The 17,503-nt window shown below is 39.5% G+C and overlaps 1 protein-coding gene across 4 annotated transcripts in view; it reads right to left on the reverse strand.

Annotated features, from left to right (window-relative positions):
• Positions 1-10,338: 10,338 nt before the first annotated feature.
• The window catches only part of LOC105829415 (insulin-like growth factor 2 mRNA-binding protein 1), a 48,873-nt gene continuing 41,708 nt past the window's right edge, over positions 10,339-17,503 (reverse strand). For all 4 annotated transcript variants that reach the window (XM_036292395.1, XM_036292394.1, XM_036292397.1 and 1 more), the window contains exons 6-7: positions 17,212-17,463; positions 10,339-16,769 (exon numbers count right to left, since the gene is read on the reverse strand). In XM_036292395.1, coding sequence (XP_036148288.1) covers positions 16,524-16,769; positions 17,212-17,463 — 498 coding nt within the window. In that variant the 3' untranslated portion in view covers positions 10,339-16,523. The remainder of the gene's footprint in view (positions 16,770-17,211; positions 17,464-17,503) is intronic.

The following is a 17,503-nucleotide window of genomic DNA, read 5'->3' on the forward strand; positions in this document are numbered from 1 at the left end:
TCTATTATTTCGTAATTGTTTATCGTCGTCGCTACGCTCGCACGTTGCAACACTATTTTTTATTGTATGAGAGGGGGGTTGGTGGGAATGTGGAATGGGGTTCTTTTTTTGCCTGTGTTATTACCATAATCGTCGCGCGTTGCTGTGACCGTTTGTCTCGTTTCACATCGGTGCGCTTTGCATCGGCATCCGAATCCGCTAAATCCTCCGGCAACGATAAAAGCGCAGAATCTGCTTCGAATCCAGTCTCGAAGATAATTAGCGTTACAACGAGTCGGTAATTATCATGCCTCGCCTCGTCCGGCTTCCTCTGTGCACGTAGTATCTTTTTCCGTCTCGCAGAGAGGGAAAAGGACAATCTCGAATAGCGTTATCAATTAACGAGGAAGCCGGTTTAAGAACGCAGCCGCTGTAATTTTCAGCAATATCGTGATTTCAATTGATGTATCCTTGTCTCCCTCTCTGACGAGCTTCTACACAAGGAACGAGAGACATATCTACATCGATCGTAACATGTAATTCGTCTTTCAACGACCGTTTCTTGTAGAGAATTTTTTCCAACGAGAGAAATATAGAATTCATCTTTGAAATCACAATGTTACATATCGGATAATACATTAAAATAATTTCCATTTCGCTTTATTACCACTCTAAAGATTTAATTTTTAAATTAAATCTTTTCGAAGAAATTCTTAATAAAATATTAAGAAAATTTAGATTTATACACTAAAAAGTATTGTTGAATTAATGTGAAATCTGGTAGATTCAATCAGAATCTGGTTCGCTGTAACATTAATCTCCTGTATCTCTTAGTTTCGTTAAAATAAATTTCATCGTGCAAAATTATGTGCTGTATCGTGCCGGGTGACTTAACACTTACGTTTATAACTTCAGAATCTGCGAGGTAGTTTGCGTGTAGGCGCGTCGTGACGCCAGGCGTCTCGACGCCGGTGCTTTAAAATCCCCATTGGTCTATTGTAACAACTATTGCACATATATGATTTGATATTGTTGTATAGAGAAATTGTGTGTATAGAGAAATCGCGTGTGATACATACGATTGTGATAAAAAACAAAGGGTGCGTAGAAAGACTTGCTTTCTCTTTGCGGACTGCAAATATTAATCGTAGTTAATTAATTAACATGTTATAGGTACGTTTAAATGCCATTCAGTTTCCATAACTCCCCATCGTTTCTCTCTTTCTTTCATTCTCACACTTTCTTCTCTCTTTCTTTCTTCCACTCTCTCATTCTTTCACTCTCATTCCTTTACGCATACATTCTAAATCTCTCACGCTTTCTATTATATCTGTTATGTATTGTATTAAAGCAAAATAAAAAACTGCAAAATATATATGGCGTATATAGTGTAGATATATATATCTATGTGTGTGTATATATATATATATATATATCGATGTATATAAATTTCTATGGTAAATCTGGCTCGTCAATAAACTCTTAGCATTTATTACAGGCGGAGAGAATCGGTCGTTTCTTTTTCTTCTTTTTCGTACAGCATGTAACATAGCGCAACATGCGCGATTAGCCGAAAAGAAACTTTCGTACGTCCAAACTGAAAGAAAGTAAGCATCTATTGAAAACATTAAAAAGTCTCTGGATATTAATAAAGTTTAAAAATATAGCAATTTCTTTATCATCCAGTTTCTTCCTTTCTTTTTTTCTTTCAGTCCAGACGCACTAAAGCTCACTAAAGTGTGAAACTCACATATAATGTGTCTTGTGTCTTCCTAAAAAGAAACACGCATGTTGAAGTATTACTGTACGCGCAATGCACTGAAGGATAACGCGGCTATGAAACGTAACGAATTCTGCTTCACCATTGTCCTGCATGTCTGTTTTTGTATCTGTCGGTGTGGTTTCGCTTTCAACGTCTTTCTCTTCGCTCATCAAAGTGTTACATGGCAATTCCTCACTTGTGTGTGCCCATTAAATTTATGATTTGAAAAAAAACATCTTAACGGTTGCTCTCCCTCCAGAAGTGGTATCCTTAAAATTCCCAAAAATGATTTTTCGCTTATTCTTTGTTTCTTCAGATCTTTCCAAAGGAACTTTCAAACGACCAAACAGTTTCAAGTCGAGAAGCTTACGGCAATCATTAAAAAAAAATCGTATCCTTACAAAGATTTCTCTGCCAGATCTTGGGTTTTCAAAATGGTATGACATATAAAAGATGCTATTCGAGAAATAAGTATAATACAATTCTTTCGAAATGAATGACGATCAGCTAGTGTTTTGATAATAATTTAGAGAAGATGAAATTGAATTTCGCATCTGGAGGAAAGCCACCCGCTACTTTCTTTTTTTTGTCTTATTATACGTTTACGAATGTTTTATTTTCTACGCTTTCGTGTACTTAAGGATATTATTCATATAGAGTATGTAGTATGTAGTAAACATTACCCACTAAAAACACCGCAGCTTTCTTTTTCCTCTCGATCGAAAAGTTTTATGCGCCACGTGTGATGTTGCATTTCTGTACACGCGCGCGCGCGTGTGTGTATCTATGTACGTCTGCTTTCGTGAACAATGAGATCTGTGTATTAATTTAACAATTTGGAAAGGCGTGATTGAGCATAAAGTAGGCGGAGAAGAAACAATGAAGAAGAAAATATTCTACGTAATGTAATAGGAGAAAAGACAACGGAAACAAATGCCAATAAAGCAAACGAAAAATAATCGTAACGCGACGACGCACAAAATTTTGCGAATTTATGGGGAAAGGATGCCTCGCAAAAAGGATGATTTTCTTTGAAGAAAGAAACGCGTATTCCTCATATGGAAAGAAAATGTTTCCTCCATTTCTCTCTTTTTAACTCTTTTATTTACACGTTTACGAATGTTTTAGATTTTTTTTGCAAATTATCTTAAAGCGAATAATAAAGAACGATTGCGTTATCCTGAATTATTCTATATGCAAGTTTCGTGGTTTAAAATTTCACAATCACAGGCATTTCAGTTAATCATTTTCTTCGGCATAGTAAATGCTTTATAGGTAAATGATTGCAAAAAGGGAGTGCCGTTAGATAAATTTAGATTTAGGGAAAGAACGAGGAACGAAATTTCGCGTTCGCTAAAATCAAGAAAAAAATCGTCGAACACACAAAAATATATAGTGGCTAGTAGCACTACTAGTAATAGGAATAATGGTAGTAGTAGTAGTAGTAGTAGTAGTAGTAGTAGAAGTAGTAGTAGTAATAGTAGTAGTAGTAGTAGTAGTTGTAGTAGTAGTAGTAGTAGTAGTTGTAGTAGTAATAGTAGTAGTAGTAAGTAGCAGCAATTATATAGAACTTTTCCCTCTATAAATAGAAGTAGTAGTGATTAAAATAAACTAAAGTAAACAAAAATGAATTAATTACGGCGAAATTGTGTCTTAAACACAGGGAAGCTCGATTGTGCAGATCGTTCGGCTTGACGAGACAATCGCGGTTCGAGTTGCAAGAAATCCCGCCGAAATTAAAATAAAAAGGAAACAGAAAAATCAAAGGGTTCATTACACTTAACGTAGCGAGTGTGAAGCGAATGCAAGCGCGGAGGTTGTCCCCGTCGGCAATGCACAATCTTTATATTCTATATATGCATGTATATGCATATCGACACCTCGGGGCAAGAATGAGCGAAAGCGGAAAATGAGGTGGAAACCCTTTGTTCGCACTTTCACGCGGAGAGGGGCACCGGAGGAAGATTTAACGGGACAGTTTTGTCCGTTTTTCCATGGCGGGATGACCCTGGGACCAATCCTGACCACGAAGTGTCGATACTTTTCGATTGGGAAAAAATGGGTGAATCCTCTCAATGTTATCTTCCATCTCTCTCTTCTATCGCTCACGATTAACGTTATCTTCCTGGAGACGTATTGTATCATCGTCCTGTCACTCTCTTTCGCTCTCACTCATTCTCTTCTATGAAAAACAGTGTTCATCTTGCTATTGTAATAGTGTCCTCACATTTCTCTATTTTAAAAATCTGTACTTACTATAGTGACAGCGAGACGGCGCAGCGTCGCCGCATTCGCTATGATTATCGATTAATGTTTTATTATTATTTCGTTTATGCATGCAAGCATCATTATACGTGGGTGTGTGCTTCCGTTCTTCCTTTCCTTGATTATCCTCTCTTTCTGCGCGAATCTCGGCGTGCGTATATATAATTAATAATATAGTATGTACGTATATATTATATAATAGAGATACATATAAAAGTATATATATATTATATGCGTGTGTATATTGTATCATAGACATGTCGATGTCCATGTAGCATGTCGCTGTCATTCGTTATGTTATTTCGAAATTCCTTTCTAATGCGCTAATGAGGTTTTGGCCCTTCGGTCATCCTTGCGTCGTGCTGAGTCGGACCGACTTCTTCTCTGTTGCTTCTTCTTCTTCTTCCTCTTCTTCAGATATACACTATTTCGTGGCCTTTTTGCCTTGTCTTTTGCTCTGCTGCGCGAAAGCTGCGTTTTCATTGCTGGCGTTTCGCCTCCATTTCTGCAACTGTTCCTTTCTTTTGTTTATTCTGCTTTCAGTTTTTTTTCTCGCTGTAACCTGCTCTTTCTCTTTATAATAACGCTTGAAAATTTATTTGCGGTTAATTTAGCAAATTTTTTTGGTCGTTTGGAAATTTTTTTTGTGAATTCACATGATCGTCGTCGAAGCGTAAGGACAATCCTGACTTTGCATTTTTCGATTTCTTTTTTTAGTTTGATTGTATATTGAAATTCTTAATCTAATCCCTGATAGATTTTTTTCCGAATTATTCGAAGATTCATCATGGCTGCAACTTCCATTTTTTCTTCTACTTTGATTATTTTGAAATTATTAATTTAATTTGTGATCGATGCACTCTTCATTTCCAAACCAAATATTTGAAGGTCCAAATTGATTTCTTTCTCGATGAAGATTCATGTCGTTTTGATTATTTTGAAATGTTTAATCCCTATTCCATATTTTTTCTTTAATTGCAATATTTGAAAATTCAAATCAAGTCCTTCAATTCTTTAGGATAAAAAATAATGCTTTGATTATCCTTTCAAAATTGCAACTTAATTTATCTGTAAAGATATTAAAAGTTTTCTCTTTTTTCTTGAGAATCAACATACTCTTTACATTTTATTCACTCATTGCTTTCTACAGACTGTACTGCTTGTATGTCGCTGAAAAAGGTTGCGCGTTTTGTTAAATCTTCTATTGCTGTTCTTTTTCCTCGATTCACTTTCTCTACACCTAATTTATTCCCGTCATTACGTTAGCACGGACGAGAAATCACGAAGTGAATTACGCTGCGAGTCGAGAGAATCCTGAGAAAAATCTTACATCGATAAACACGGTAGTTGCGATAGAGATTCAATTATAACATAAATCTGTTGCTTCGATCGAAAAACTTGCAAATAATTTTAAAAAATTGGATGTTGTCGAGAGACAGTTTCAACCTCACTACTCGCGAAATCAACGGATAAAAGATTTCAGATTACCTATGTGATTTTTATACCGCGATTCTGTTAAGACGCGGTTCCAATAGATATGTTCAAATCTGGTCGAATGTAGACGTGTATAAGAGTGAGTTGAGCACGAAAAGTCCATCTTTCAAGAAATGCTTAGAGGATGTAATAGGAATTCCGCGTTCAATTTTGTTGTGAGTAATGGTCCCGTTTAAATCATCGTGCACACGCTGACTTATTTCCTCGTCAGAATATTATCAAATTGCGAGGAAACGAGAGATCGCAGTCATATAGATATCTCACCAGGATTCGCTCGATTCACGGTAATATGTACACAGCGTAGTTTATGTATACATGTATGTATGTACAACGTGCATTTCGACTTGCGCTATGTAGTTGGTCGGTATTATGTGGCCGGAGGATAATGTTGTAAAGCAGATCGGTTAACCCGGCAGTGGTACGGCCCAAAATTATCGTCGGGTCGGCGGTTACCGTGAAGACTTTTCGCGGTCTCCTCCCAAGAAAGCCATCGCGAGTCAGCTTCCGAAGCGTCTTCGTGTATCATTATTGGATCCAATTCATGTTTATTCGTTATTTTATTCTTAAGTAACATTTCCTTAATCTGATTAAATCTATAAGTTATGAATTTTGTAACTTTTCAATTAAGATGCGTGCTCCGCTCGAGCACAGTTCACGCACTGTTCACATCAAATGGAATTAAATGATCGGAAAAAAAATCGATGGTGTTTTACGTATGTGTATATATATATTTTTTTTGCATTATTATTTATTGTTTAAAATAATCGGAACATGATCGATATGCACTAATATATAGTCGCCTTACTATATATACATATATATACACATATACATATATATGTATATATATTAATTAACGTAAAGAGCACCTGAAGACAAATGATACCACTGCCGGGCTAAAAGCGGCGTCTGAGCGATTATCGGCGGTAGTATAAATAACGCTGTTTTATGTATTACGGGTATAAAACGGTAGTTTTCTTTTCCCGGGAGTGTATGCGTCGTGTTTCGAAAAAATCGGTATCGCCGCAAGCAGGGAAAATCGCACGCGCGTGATCTACGGACGCTGACAACTGTTATCCGCGTATATGACGGATCAACAGTGCGACACATTTTCACGGAACCGTAGGAAGAATGAACAAGCGCATCACGCACGAATGTAAAACTAGAATTAGCAGAAAAAAGGGAAAATTAACAACGGAACGTAACGCGTGAGCGAAGAACAAGAGCCCTGGTTCCCGAATCGTGTTCCGAAGAAGTCCTTCCGCCGATCGCTCGAGCGTTCTGCCGGAGCTGATTCTATCTTCTTTTTTTGCTCGGTGCAACAAGTGAATTAAACAAAGACAAAAAAAATAAGAAATAAAGAAAAAACCAAGATTAAAAATACGGAAGGAAAACGCGAACAACTATTCTTTTCTCTCTTTTTTTGTGCGCCTGGCAGCATTTTTTTTTACTTTTCCTTTCTTTTAATTTCATAGAATTCTTGTAAAACTTATGAGGTAGCGATGGTATTACGTAAATTCCCTGTTTATTCATTCCTCTCGCGCAAGCACGGAGTGAAAGGAAAGAAAAAAAAAGAAATCGTTTCCTTCTTTTGTATGCGGGATATTTTCCACTCCGTGTGCGGAGCTTTCTCGCTTTCTCCCGGAAACGGCTATTTTGGGTTTTAGTATTATTAATCTCGCCACTCGACATTATTTCCAGATGTCCGATCGGTCGCCTCATCTCAATGTTGGCAGTGTGTTGAACAGCCTTATATGTAAGATATAGTTACTATCAAGAGAAACAATCGGTAGATCGCTTGTACCTTGAATCGAACCCGATCGCACAGTGAAATTTAACCGTTCATTTTTTTTGTGAGAAAATTTGCAGTCTCTACTTGTTTTATGACGATAGATCTCGCAAGCTTTATATTTCACTTATGAAATATTTCCAAATGACAAAAGACACGATTTTCGCAATTGCCTGGCAATTTCTCGACGATGTTAGAAGGCTTAATTTCTAAGGAATCTTTTTCCATTTCGTTATTTCGAATGGAACGGGTGATTTTTTACCGTGCGATCGCTTTTTTGTGGATGTGATCGTTCCTTAGCATATATAATCAGTCGCAAAAGTTCGGTAGCAAAGTGAGACGAGGCACACCTGTGCGGAAAACTGTGTACAAAAATGTCGCTCAATTTTTGCGCTCTCTCACCTTCTCTCTTGCTCATTCATTCGCTTACACACCCACACACACACACACACACACATACACACACACACACATATACACATTCTTACTCTTGCTTTCTCTCAATCTCATTCACCCGATTCATTCGCCCCGTTCGACGAACGGCTATTTACGGGTTGCACATAATCTGGCACGTCGACTAATCATCCGCCTCACGTTAATTAAGTTTAAGCTTTACATATAATATATATCTATGTACAACAGATGTATAGTGTATATGCGCTGCGTAACTATGTATACATAGGTATATTTCTCGGGGATCATCGGGGGAAGGATAAATGCAGTGTAGAGAATAAGTTACATATCCGCGCGGCTCTCCATCATAATGCCCATTATTGGCAACAATAGGATAATAATAGATAATACACCGGAAGTCCCTTCAAGGGACTCCCTCCGTCGTCATTACTTCTCCATTTTTACTCTCTCTGTCACACTCTACTTCTCTAGCATCGCGCTTAGATCACTTTACGAATTACATTACATTTTCCACACACGTTTCTTCATTCTCTTAGCTTAGTTAGTAAGCGCCATTCTTCTTCTCATCCCTCTCTGTTTTTCTCTCACTGTCCTTATCATCTGGAGGCGCGACATCACGCCCAAGAAGCTTATCTGATATATTATCTGTTTAGCGATATCAATCTGTCACAGTAATAACAATGCCCAAGTGTGTATAATAAGGCCTTCGATTGCCGCCACGTGCCCGGTCCCAGAATTATTTCCCTGCGCCGAAAATACCGATCGTCCCTATTTGATTTTTTTTTCATAAACGGACGTCCAGTCGCACCCAAAGTATCTGGATAAAAAGTCGAAAAAAAGATAAGACACATAACCTCTGTACAATCTTTAATATTTCATTAGTATAATTGAGAGCAATTTTGTAATTGTTTCCTGTTGAATTTTTGAGTACACTCGATTATTATCGTAAAATGTCAATTTACAATTTATCCAGATAGCTTCGAAACAATCGCGACGTCTGGTCGCGCATTTTCGTTAGTCCGTCGAGGAACGAGACCACATCTCCATCCTCGAGCGAAACTCGCGAGCAAATCCGCAAAGAGCGATCCTTTTCCCATTGAAATTTTTCCGGCGGCCTTATATCACCGTTTCTTGCACCCGAAATCGCACTTACTCCAAATATCTATCGAAACCCTAATACTAAAGCCCAAAATAATCTACCTCTCCTGACTGCAATCTGCCATCTCTGTTTTACTTTTGCTTTTGTCAATCACCCCCCAAACTTAGATGCGAACGCGACCCTCGTTCCACTTACGGGCGCGAGAAGCGCGTGACGCATAGTATTTAATATTAGAAATCGGTTTTAAATCACTTCTTATCGCTATTATTACTTATTAGTCGCTATTTATTAATTAAAGACAAGTATCCTGCAATCTGTTTGAATTCCAAACGGGCCGCGGTCGCGCGACCCTGGACGCGAGTTGTCTTTCTCTAAGCGTTACTGGCGAACGCGATCGCGGTGATGCGGGATCGATCGTCCGGATTCTGCATGCCGGAATACATGTACCTATAATGTATCTATGTAAATATATATATATATATATATATATATATATATATATATTCTTTTATAATATATCAATATATCTTGTCAGTGAATCGTGAGTAATGCCGGTAAGAGAGTAATACGGAATAATTCGGTTGAGAGAAATGATTGCTTTCTCATTTCTCTCCCCTTTCTATTTCCGGATGTGCTATGCGCTACTGTGTTATACAAGGAAGTTCCTCCATTCCATAAAATCGAGGAGTATCGACCAAGCCGATCGAAATCCCAACCATTTCCAGCCTTTCTTAGAAGGTCTTCGTGAGAGATCCTGTCGTTAATCGATATTTAGCAGGCAACTTCTGAATGCCGTTTCGATCGATTTTATCGTCCCTCGAGGGATTTCGCCATCGATGATAAAAGAAGAGGACTCTCTAACTCTCACTTCGGAGGAACTCCCGTATTGTATGCGTATTGGCATTCGGCTTTGAAGATCGGACGCATTTGGATGCCGTCCGCAGAGAGTTGTGCTGCGTTCACGACTTGGTTCTGGATTGCGATTGATCGATCAATAAAAAAAACGAGAGCATCTTGGCTCGAGCATCTCGTTTGTCTGACTCTTTCTTCCTGTCTCTCTCCCTTGTCTGAGTGTATCTTTCGTGGAAAGTCCGATATATACTGCGAATCGCGTAGCTGTTACGCGTTAGACGCTCTCTTTATTTTCTTTCGTTTTTTTTTTGTTAGCTTTATACCCTTTTCTTGCTCGCAGGCGTGCTTGCCTGAGGTTCTGCCGTCTGTGCACTTTTTGTTTCCTCTTGCGATTTCACTCTCGTAAGCGATATGATGCGCGTGTTAATTGTCGTGCATCGTCACGCATTTGCGCGAGTTCTGTTCTACTTGCTGAAGAATGTTCGGCGATGTCCTGCAGAAAACGTCGATTCTTTACTGATGTAGCGATACAAAACTGCGTCTGATAATGAAAGAACATGACGGGGGTCCGAATAAAACTACGTTGTGCGAGAGTCATTGGAGACACGTTGACGATGTTAGAACGCGCGTTCAAAGAAAAATGGAACACTTATCTTTCGAGGCTTATAGGTAGTTGAAATATTCTTTTACTTTTCTTTACTGATTGATTCTTCTAATTGCGTGTTGTTTTTTTATGACGATGATATTTCTGCCTTCTCATTCGGCGGAATGACGTTAAATTTTACGTTTTTTTCGCATAAATATCCTATTTTTAGATTAAACTGCCGGAATAGTACAATCTTAGCCGAGCTTAGTATAATTTTCACTTTTTACGCGCTTTTCGACAGTAAAATACTCTAGAATACTAACATTTAGCAATAAATCGATTTTGTACATTTGTTTGTCGATATCTCTACCAGTAGATTAAGTTATATTTCTCGCCTCTAACGTTTCGTGCGCTTCGCGGGCGCGCGCAATAATTTATAACGTTAAAAATTTTCTTTCTTTTTTAAGTTATTATTATATTAATAATTTTATCTATCTCATCGTTTGTTATTTTGTTTGATTTGTACATTCTCTCGAGCGTGCGAGCGGGTTGTCTCTCTCTCTCTCTCCCTTTGTCTTCCCTTTTTTTTTTTAATTTTAATGCGTTTTCTGAATGCTTGAGGAATCGGCCGAATGTTTCCTTCTTCTTGATCAAAGAGGCTGTTACTGTTTGCTTGTCTTCTGAAAAGTACAACTTCCAACTCTTTTTTTTTTCGTTCTTTTCTCTTAATTTTTTGATTCAAAACTTTTTCCAAAAAATTAATCGCAACGAAAGTATCTGAACTGAAAGACCCGATGAACGAGCGAAAGGTGTGAGTTTTCGTATGCGGGGGCACATTAATCTGTCCGCGGGAAAAACGCAGCGATTAATTTATATACACATTTTCGCCAAATTTGTATACACATTCGTGTGAACACTGTGTATCTACAGAAATGTTTGAATAACTTTGAAGCAACATTCCAATTTTTTTGCACCAGATATCGGCGACATGACTTTAACAAAAAAAAGTCTGTTTCTTTCCTAAAGATGATCGGACGCTGCGTTTTTTCCCGGAGCAAAAGCTTCATTCATTTTTCAATTTAGAAAGAGATATTCCAAAAGAGGGCGGGTGGGCGATGGTACCCATTGAAAGCCGACTCGACGAGGTCCAGACGAAGTATATCCCTTATGGGCCTCTCCTCGGCGACGACGGGTCTCTGTAATAGGGGCGATTCGCGTGTCTCGCTTCGCGTCGTGCTTCTTCTCACAAGTGTCCGGACTGTTCTCCCTTCATCGACTCGAAATTTTGAAAGTACGGGCCAAAAAGGAAATCAAAAAGATGACGCGTGATATGACATTGGTCTCGAAGTAGCGTAAATGATTCATTCATCGACCGTGAGAATAAACGAGGGCTTGATTCCGTATTTGCTATCCTCCCATTCTGCATCTTTCCCTTTGCTTATTATTATCTGCGCTTCACTGTAATTGTTCTCTTGCATTTTCTGCCTCTGTTATACCGTTGCATCTTGTTCTATTCGGCAATCTATTGCTGTGTTGTACTGGTTTTGCGAACGTGTTTCTCTTGTCCCTTGGCACTTCCTTCCGTTTCGCAACTTCTTTCTTCTTTACAAGCTTTAATACAAATCTCTCCCTCTCTCTCTCACTACTTCTTCCTCCATCTTTCATCATTTAAATATTTACGCTTGATAAATAACCGCGTGGCACGGGTCTGGGCGAGGTCCCTCGCATAAAACTGCGAGGTTCCTGGACCGGGCACCGTCTCGCCGACGGCCTCGCCAAACAGACCCGTGGCCGCCACTTCTTCGAAATATATTATTAAATATAATATACAAATTTATATCCCACTAAAAAATCTCCTTCACGTCGTAATCTTTTTCCCCCCCTCCTAAAAGCGAGCGAGCACAGCGCAAAAAGCTGCGCGCCTCATCCCCCCGATTAACTCTTATAATCCTCTCTCTATAACGTTAATTTATCCGTTTTCCCGCGAAAATCATTTCATTTTGCCACTCCTCTCTCTCCTTCTTTTATCTTACATTAAAAAAAACTCTCTCTTTGTTTTCTCACCTTAATATCGTAAAAATTCATTAAGTTATTAAAAACATCTAACAAAAAAAATGAAAAAGAAAGATTCACTTAGAGTCTCCCCAACAATGTATCAAAAATAAATCTACGTTCTCAGACTCGTTTTCCTCTTTCATTCTATTTTCGATTTTTTCTTTGTTCTCCTTTACTCGTGTGCTACTTCGGCGCTTTATCCTTGCACGATGCAGCGGAATAGAAGACTCGCATTTTCGTCGCGCATTCTGTAACCGATATGTAACTGATTCTCGCTTTGCTTTCGAACAATTAAATTTTGTTCTTATATTCACAAAAATGTCAGTGTTATATTTAATTTTTATTATAAGATTCTTGTTTCATCTATAAGCCTTAGATCTAGAAATAGATAAACATTTAATCGAGTCTGCGAGCTTCTACGCCCATTTTTTTAAGAAAACGATAAAGAGTCGGTTATAAACTATAGTTAACGTTAACCAATGTTTATAAAAACCGCTTTTTATTGAATTGAAAAAAAAGATATATACTCGATCAAATTGCAATCAAGAGTCAATAATCGATGTTGAAATTAGATTAATTAAAAGCAGACATCAATTAATGTTTATCTTCTTTTCCAAAACTTAGAAGAAACAAAAATTGTATAATAAATAAAACTAATTAACATTTTTATTACTTGGATATTATCGATTTGAAAAAGCAAAATGCGAATCGGTTAGGCACATATTTAGTAATTAAAATCGAAGATGCGCTACAATGTGCGTCTTCGTATGCCGCTTCAAAGAGCTCTTATCGATTAACACCCGCGAAATATTCGCACACTCCAAAAATTTAATTTCCGATCTTTTTCCGAAAGAAAAAAAAAAAGAATAAAGATCGATTAAGCACACGATGTTTCACCTCTCGTTCCATATCTCTTTTAAATCTTGATTATCTTATTTATCCTTAACACCTCGTGCATCTTTGTACTAAACACATACCGAACGCCGAGAATGTAAATCGACGGATCCGTGGGATCCGTCGTGTCGCCAGACGTAGATGCCCCGATGGGGTTCCACATGCTGATACCGGTGTTGCCTCGGTTGCGCGCCGATATGAGCTCGATAATTGCCAATCAATCGTGAAATATATCGTCCCGCATTCCTGCCGGACGATAACTCGTGTAACAATTACTTGATAATCCAAGTAAATACGAAACAATGAAATCGGTGTTCGTCATGTTCGTTCAAATCTTTGAGAACAAATCGAGCTCTGATCGGCGCGAGACCGTGCGCTGTGATTGATTAGTCCGTTGTATTTGTTTCCTTGGTCATGCTTAACGACCGCTCTGCAGGGTCGGTTTTCTCGACTTCGAATCTGATTTGATTCATCGCATTCTCGCTGCCTCCGCCTCATCTACCTGCCGCGCGATCGATCGTCTGAAACCTCTCTCTTTCTCTCTTCCTGTCTGTCTCTTTTTTCTCTTTTCCCCCATACCGCTCTAAAAGCGTCACTTCGGAATGTCTTTAGAACTCGACACAGCGACTCTTGGCGCGTGACTCGATCACTAGTATACCAGGTACAGCAAGAATCGATATTGTCTTTGATGGGCGCTACATCACTGTTTAAGAACGACTTCACAACGCAAAACCACATCCCACGATCTTCTCCCACCTCCTCGAATTACCTTCGATTCTGAAATGAATCTCTGGCTCTGTGAAACGAGATATAATAGTGACCGAATTGCACGTGCTGAAAGTCGCGATATCGATGCGAGATCAAGATCGTTGCGCTCCGCGGTTCTCCGCGCCCGATCCTGCGTGCCTCTAACAGCTATAATTTTCAAAAATTATGGGGTTCGCAGGCTCGCCGGGGGACGCCTCGCGGAGGCTCCGTCTCGACGCTCGTCTCGGCGACACACCATCCGCGGCGAGAGTAAATGTCGCGATTAAACGTCGCGACATCTCGCTCTCCCGTCTTATACCTGTATTTTCTTTTTTCTCCTTTTCTATCTCTTGCCTATCTCTCACGTTAAGCCTGATTCTTCCTTACTTTTTTTCTTCGCCTTTCCTCGCCGTTTATAATTTCTAATCAGTAATCAAATTACTTATCAATTAATAATTATTATTCAACACACGCACACTCACACATTATTACATTCATGGTAAAAGTAAAAATCCCTGAAAAGTTTTGTCGGTTCACTTTTAGTCCCTTACGTCCCCTCCTTCGCTCGCCGTCTCTCTTTTGCTTCCTTTTTGTTTCTTTCTTTCTTTCTCGCTGTTATTCGTTGCGTACCGACAGTCGCTTTTTCATTCTTTCCGTGTGTTCGAGAAACATTCTTTAACGCTCTTTGAAAACGTGGCATCCATGTCGATATTTACTATACGACGGTTACTATACGATCAGACTTTCGTTTCTTCTCTCAATTTCCTTCCCGTTCTTGTTTCTTTCGTCTTCTTCGTCATCAATCACTCACGTGCCAAGCGACTTGATGTCTGTCGGCGTTGTCTTCGACATCTTGATGGCTACTTGTCGATTTCCCCTCCCACTTTCACGTATCTGATCCTTCTCTCTCTTTCTCTCTGTTTCTCCTACTCTCACTTTCGTGGCTTTTGGTGAGGAACTTGAGATGAATATAGCGTACACGACGCATTTCACTTCACTAATACGAAATAATTCATAGTCGCTTCTTTGGTATTACGTGCGAGGAGGGGCGGGTTGGGGCGCGGGGGTCGCTTCTATTCTCATCTCCTCCTGAGGCATTCTGGCTTACGTTTACGACCGGCAATGGGTCGCCGTTCCGCGGTATACACGGAATATTTCGGTATTATTTAAGTCTCGTATTATCATTCAACGTCTCAGAATTGTGTATAAAAAAACTGTACCTGATTTGTTTTTTTGCTTTCCCTTTTTTTTTTTTAAAGAAAAACCGCTTTCCTCCTGTACTAGTAAGAAGTAAATAGTATATAGCGATAATAGTAGGTAGGTAGTAGGTAGTAATAATAGTAATAGTTGCAGTAGTAGTAACAGATATAACATAATATGTAATTGTCACTTAACTTCTCTGTATATTATTAATAACTTTAATATTAGATAGACTTTTTCATTTTTTTAGTTTAGATTAATCGGTTTATCGCTTCTCCCGCGCATTTCACTTTCCTTTATCGTATTAAATCTTTAACCGTAATGCAATGAGGTAATAAGGTTGTGTTTTTCTTTTTTTTCTATTTTTTAAAAATCAGTTTGTTTCTCGTCGAAGTATCCTATTTCATCGGCGGCGGTGGTTTCGTTAGCGCTGCGAAATTGGGTCGTGCGCGGCTGTGTGTTGTCGCTTCGTCGCTATCGCGGGGAAGTGTGCGCGCGAAACGCAAGCGCGACGCGTAGAGCGAAGGGGAAAACGCCACGGTCCTCGTCAACGAGGACAGGAAGTTCATCGTGAGAGTCAGCGATCGCGTATGGGCAGTGTCTGTCTGGACAAAGCCAGATTCGATAGTATACGCTCGGTGCTCCTCCGATCGGTCGCGGACTTTGCCTTCTACTTCGCCTACTATTTCGTGCCTTGCGTTTGACTCGAGAATCACAATCGTTTCAACTGAATCCCAATGCGATTGATCATTCGTAGTATCGTGTGCGTCCTCATTGTCGACAAGGACACCTTATCTAAGATTAATTAATCATTCGCACATGATTAACATCGATCACGATAAACGCACCCGTTTCGAACCGAACGGAGGGCCCGGGTCCTCGTTGACTCTTTATTGACTCACTCGAGTCGAGACTTGGAATTAGAATCTTTGGAATTAGAATTCTTCATTCGATTTCTCAGAATTAACTCTCCATTGCGGACTCGCCGAGCACTCCTAGAAGTCCCGTTGACTCGTCGAGTTAGGACTCGTAGATCGTTCCTAGAACTGATCTACGTGACCAAGGAGCACGGAAAAAAACTGTTATTACTAAGATCATCTTGCAGAGTCGGAGAGTCCGCGAACTTTGTTATTGAATCTCGATCGAGTTAATTCTCAGAACATTGGCCGCGCGTCTTCCCGTCGCGATCTGTGCGTCGCGCACCCTCGTTCGAAGCCCTCCCCCGTCGGGGAAGGTCGCGCGCGCCCCGCGAGAGGAGGAGGTTGCGATAAGCTCAGCCTCTCGACGAGAGAGAATGTCAAAGCGACGACGAGGCCACTCCGGCGAATGAAGCGGATGGGCGTTTGTGGCGTCGGTCCGCGTCAGGTCGGTGTCATCGATGTTAATGTTACTGCGGCGATGATGGCGGCTGCGGCTGTTGCTGCTGCTGCTGTTGGCTCGATGGCGAGCCGAGAGACTGCTGTTGGGAACTGGATTGCGTCGTCGTGCCGCCCTGGGAAGTGGCGCTGCCATCTCTTTTAGAACGGGAGACACCCTCTTGGCTGCTACCGCGACCAGCGCGTGAGCCAGCACCACCAGTTCCACCAGGCGTGCCCGATTGCAATACCATCGCACGGATTCTTCTTTGTGCCGACTGCAAAAAAAAAACACAGAAAGTTTATTTATTACTACTTTAATTATTACTTGGATTATATTTATAAAGAATACATTTTACTACTAATTTAAGGAAAGAAAACCAAATATTGATTAACAATTTTTCTTGGTTCACTTCTAATGGTTTGATTATTTTTCTTGCTGGATTCAATTTTTATTAAGATATAAAAGAAAAAACCAAAGATGGAAGTCAAAGAAGAAAACGAGTCTGATTATTATTTTTCACAATGTCGTTTAAAAAATTGAGAAACAAAGAGATGCAATTTTGTTTGAGGTAATTACCAATATTTCAGATAATTTAATATAGCACTAAAGAAGAAAAAAATACATATTTTGTAATAGACAGGTCCAAAATGAATGACATGAATAAATTTTAGGTATTCAATCATCATAAAAATTAGTTGAAAAATCAGATTTCTTGCCTGAACGGAGAAGAAGGGACCAATTATATGAACTGTGGTTTCCTCTTCGGCTGAAGGAGGAGTCGCTTGCTGTTCTGATAACTTAATAACGCTGCCAGTTACGCGCTGTAGTTCTCTTACGTTTTGACCACCTTTGCCGATAATCCGGCCAACCTGAGTACTGGGAACGAGGATCTCGATAGTCAGTCTAACGTCTTCAGTGCCAGCGACGTATCCCTCCTCCCGCATCTTCTCAAAGATTAAGTATTGAGCCTGAAAAATTTCACACAAATTTTTGACAATGTAGAAATAT

The sequence above is a fragment of the Monomorium pharaonis genome, chromosome 9 (assembly GCF_013373865.1).
Source record: "Monomorium pharaonis isolate MP-MQ-018 chromosome 9, ASM1337386v2, whole genome shotgun sequence".
NCBI classification, from domain to species: domain Eukaryota; kingdom Metazoa; phylum Arthropoda; class Insecta; order Hymenoptera; family Formicidae; genus Monomorium; species Monomorium pharaonis.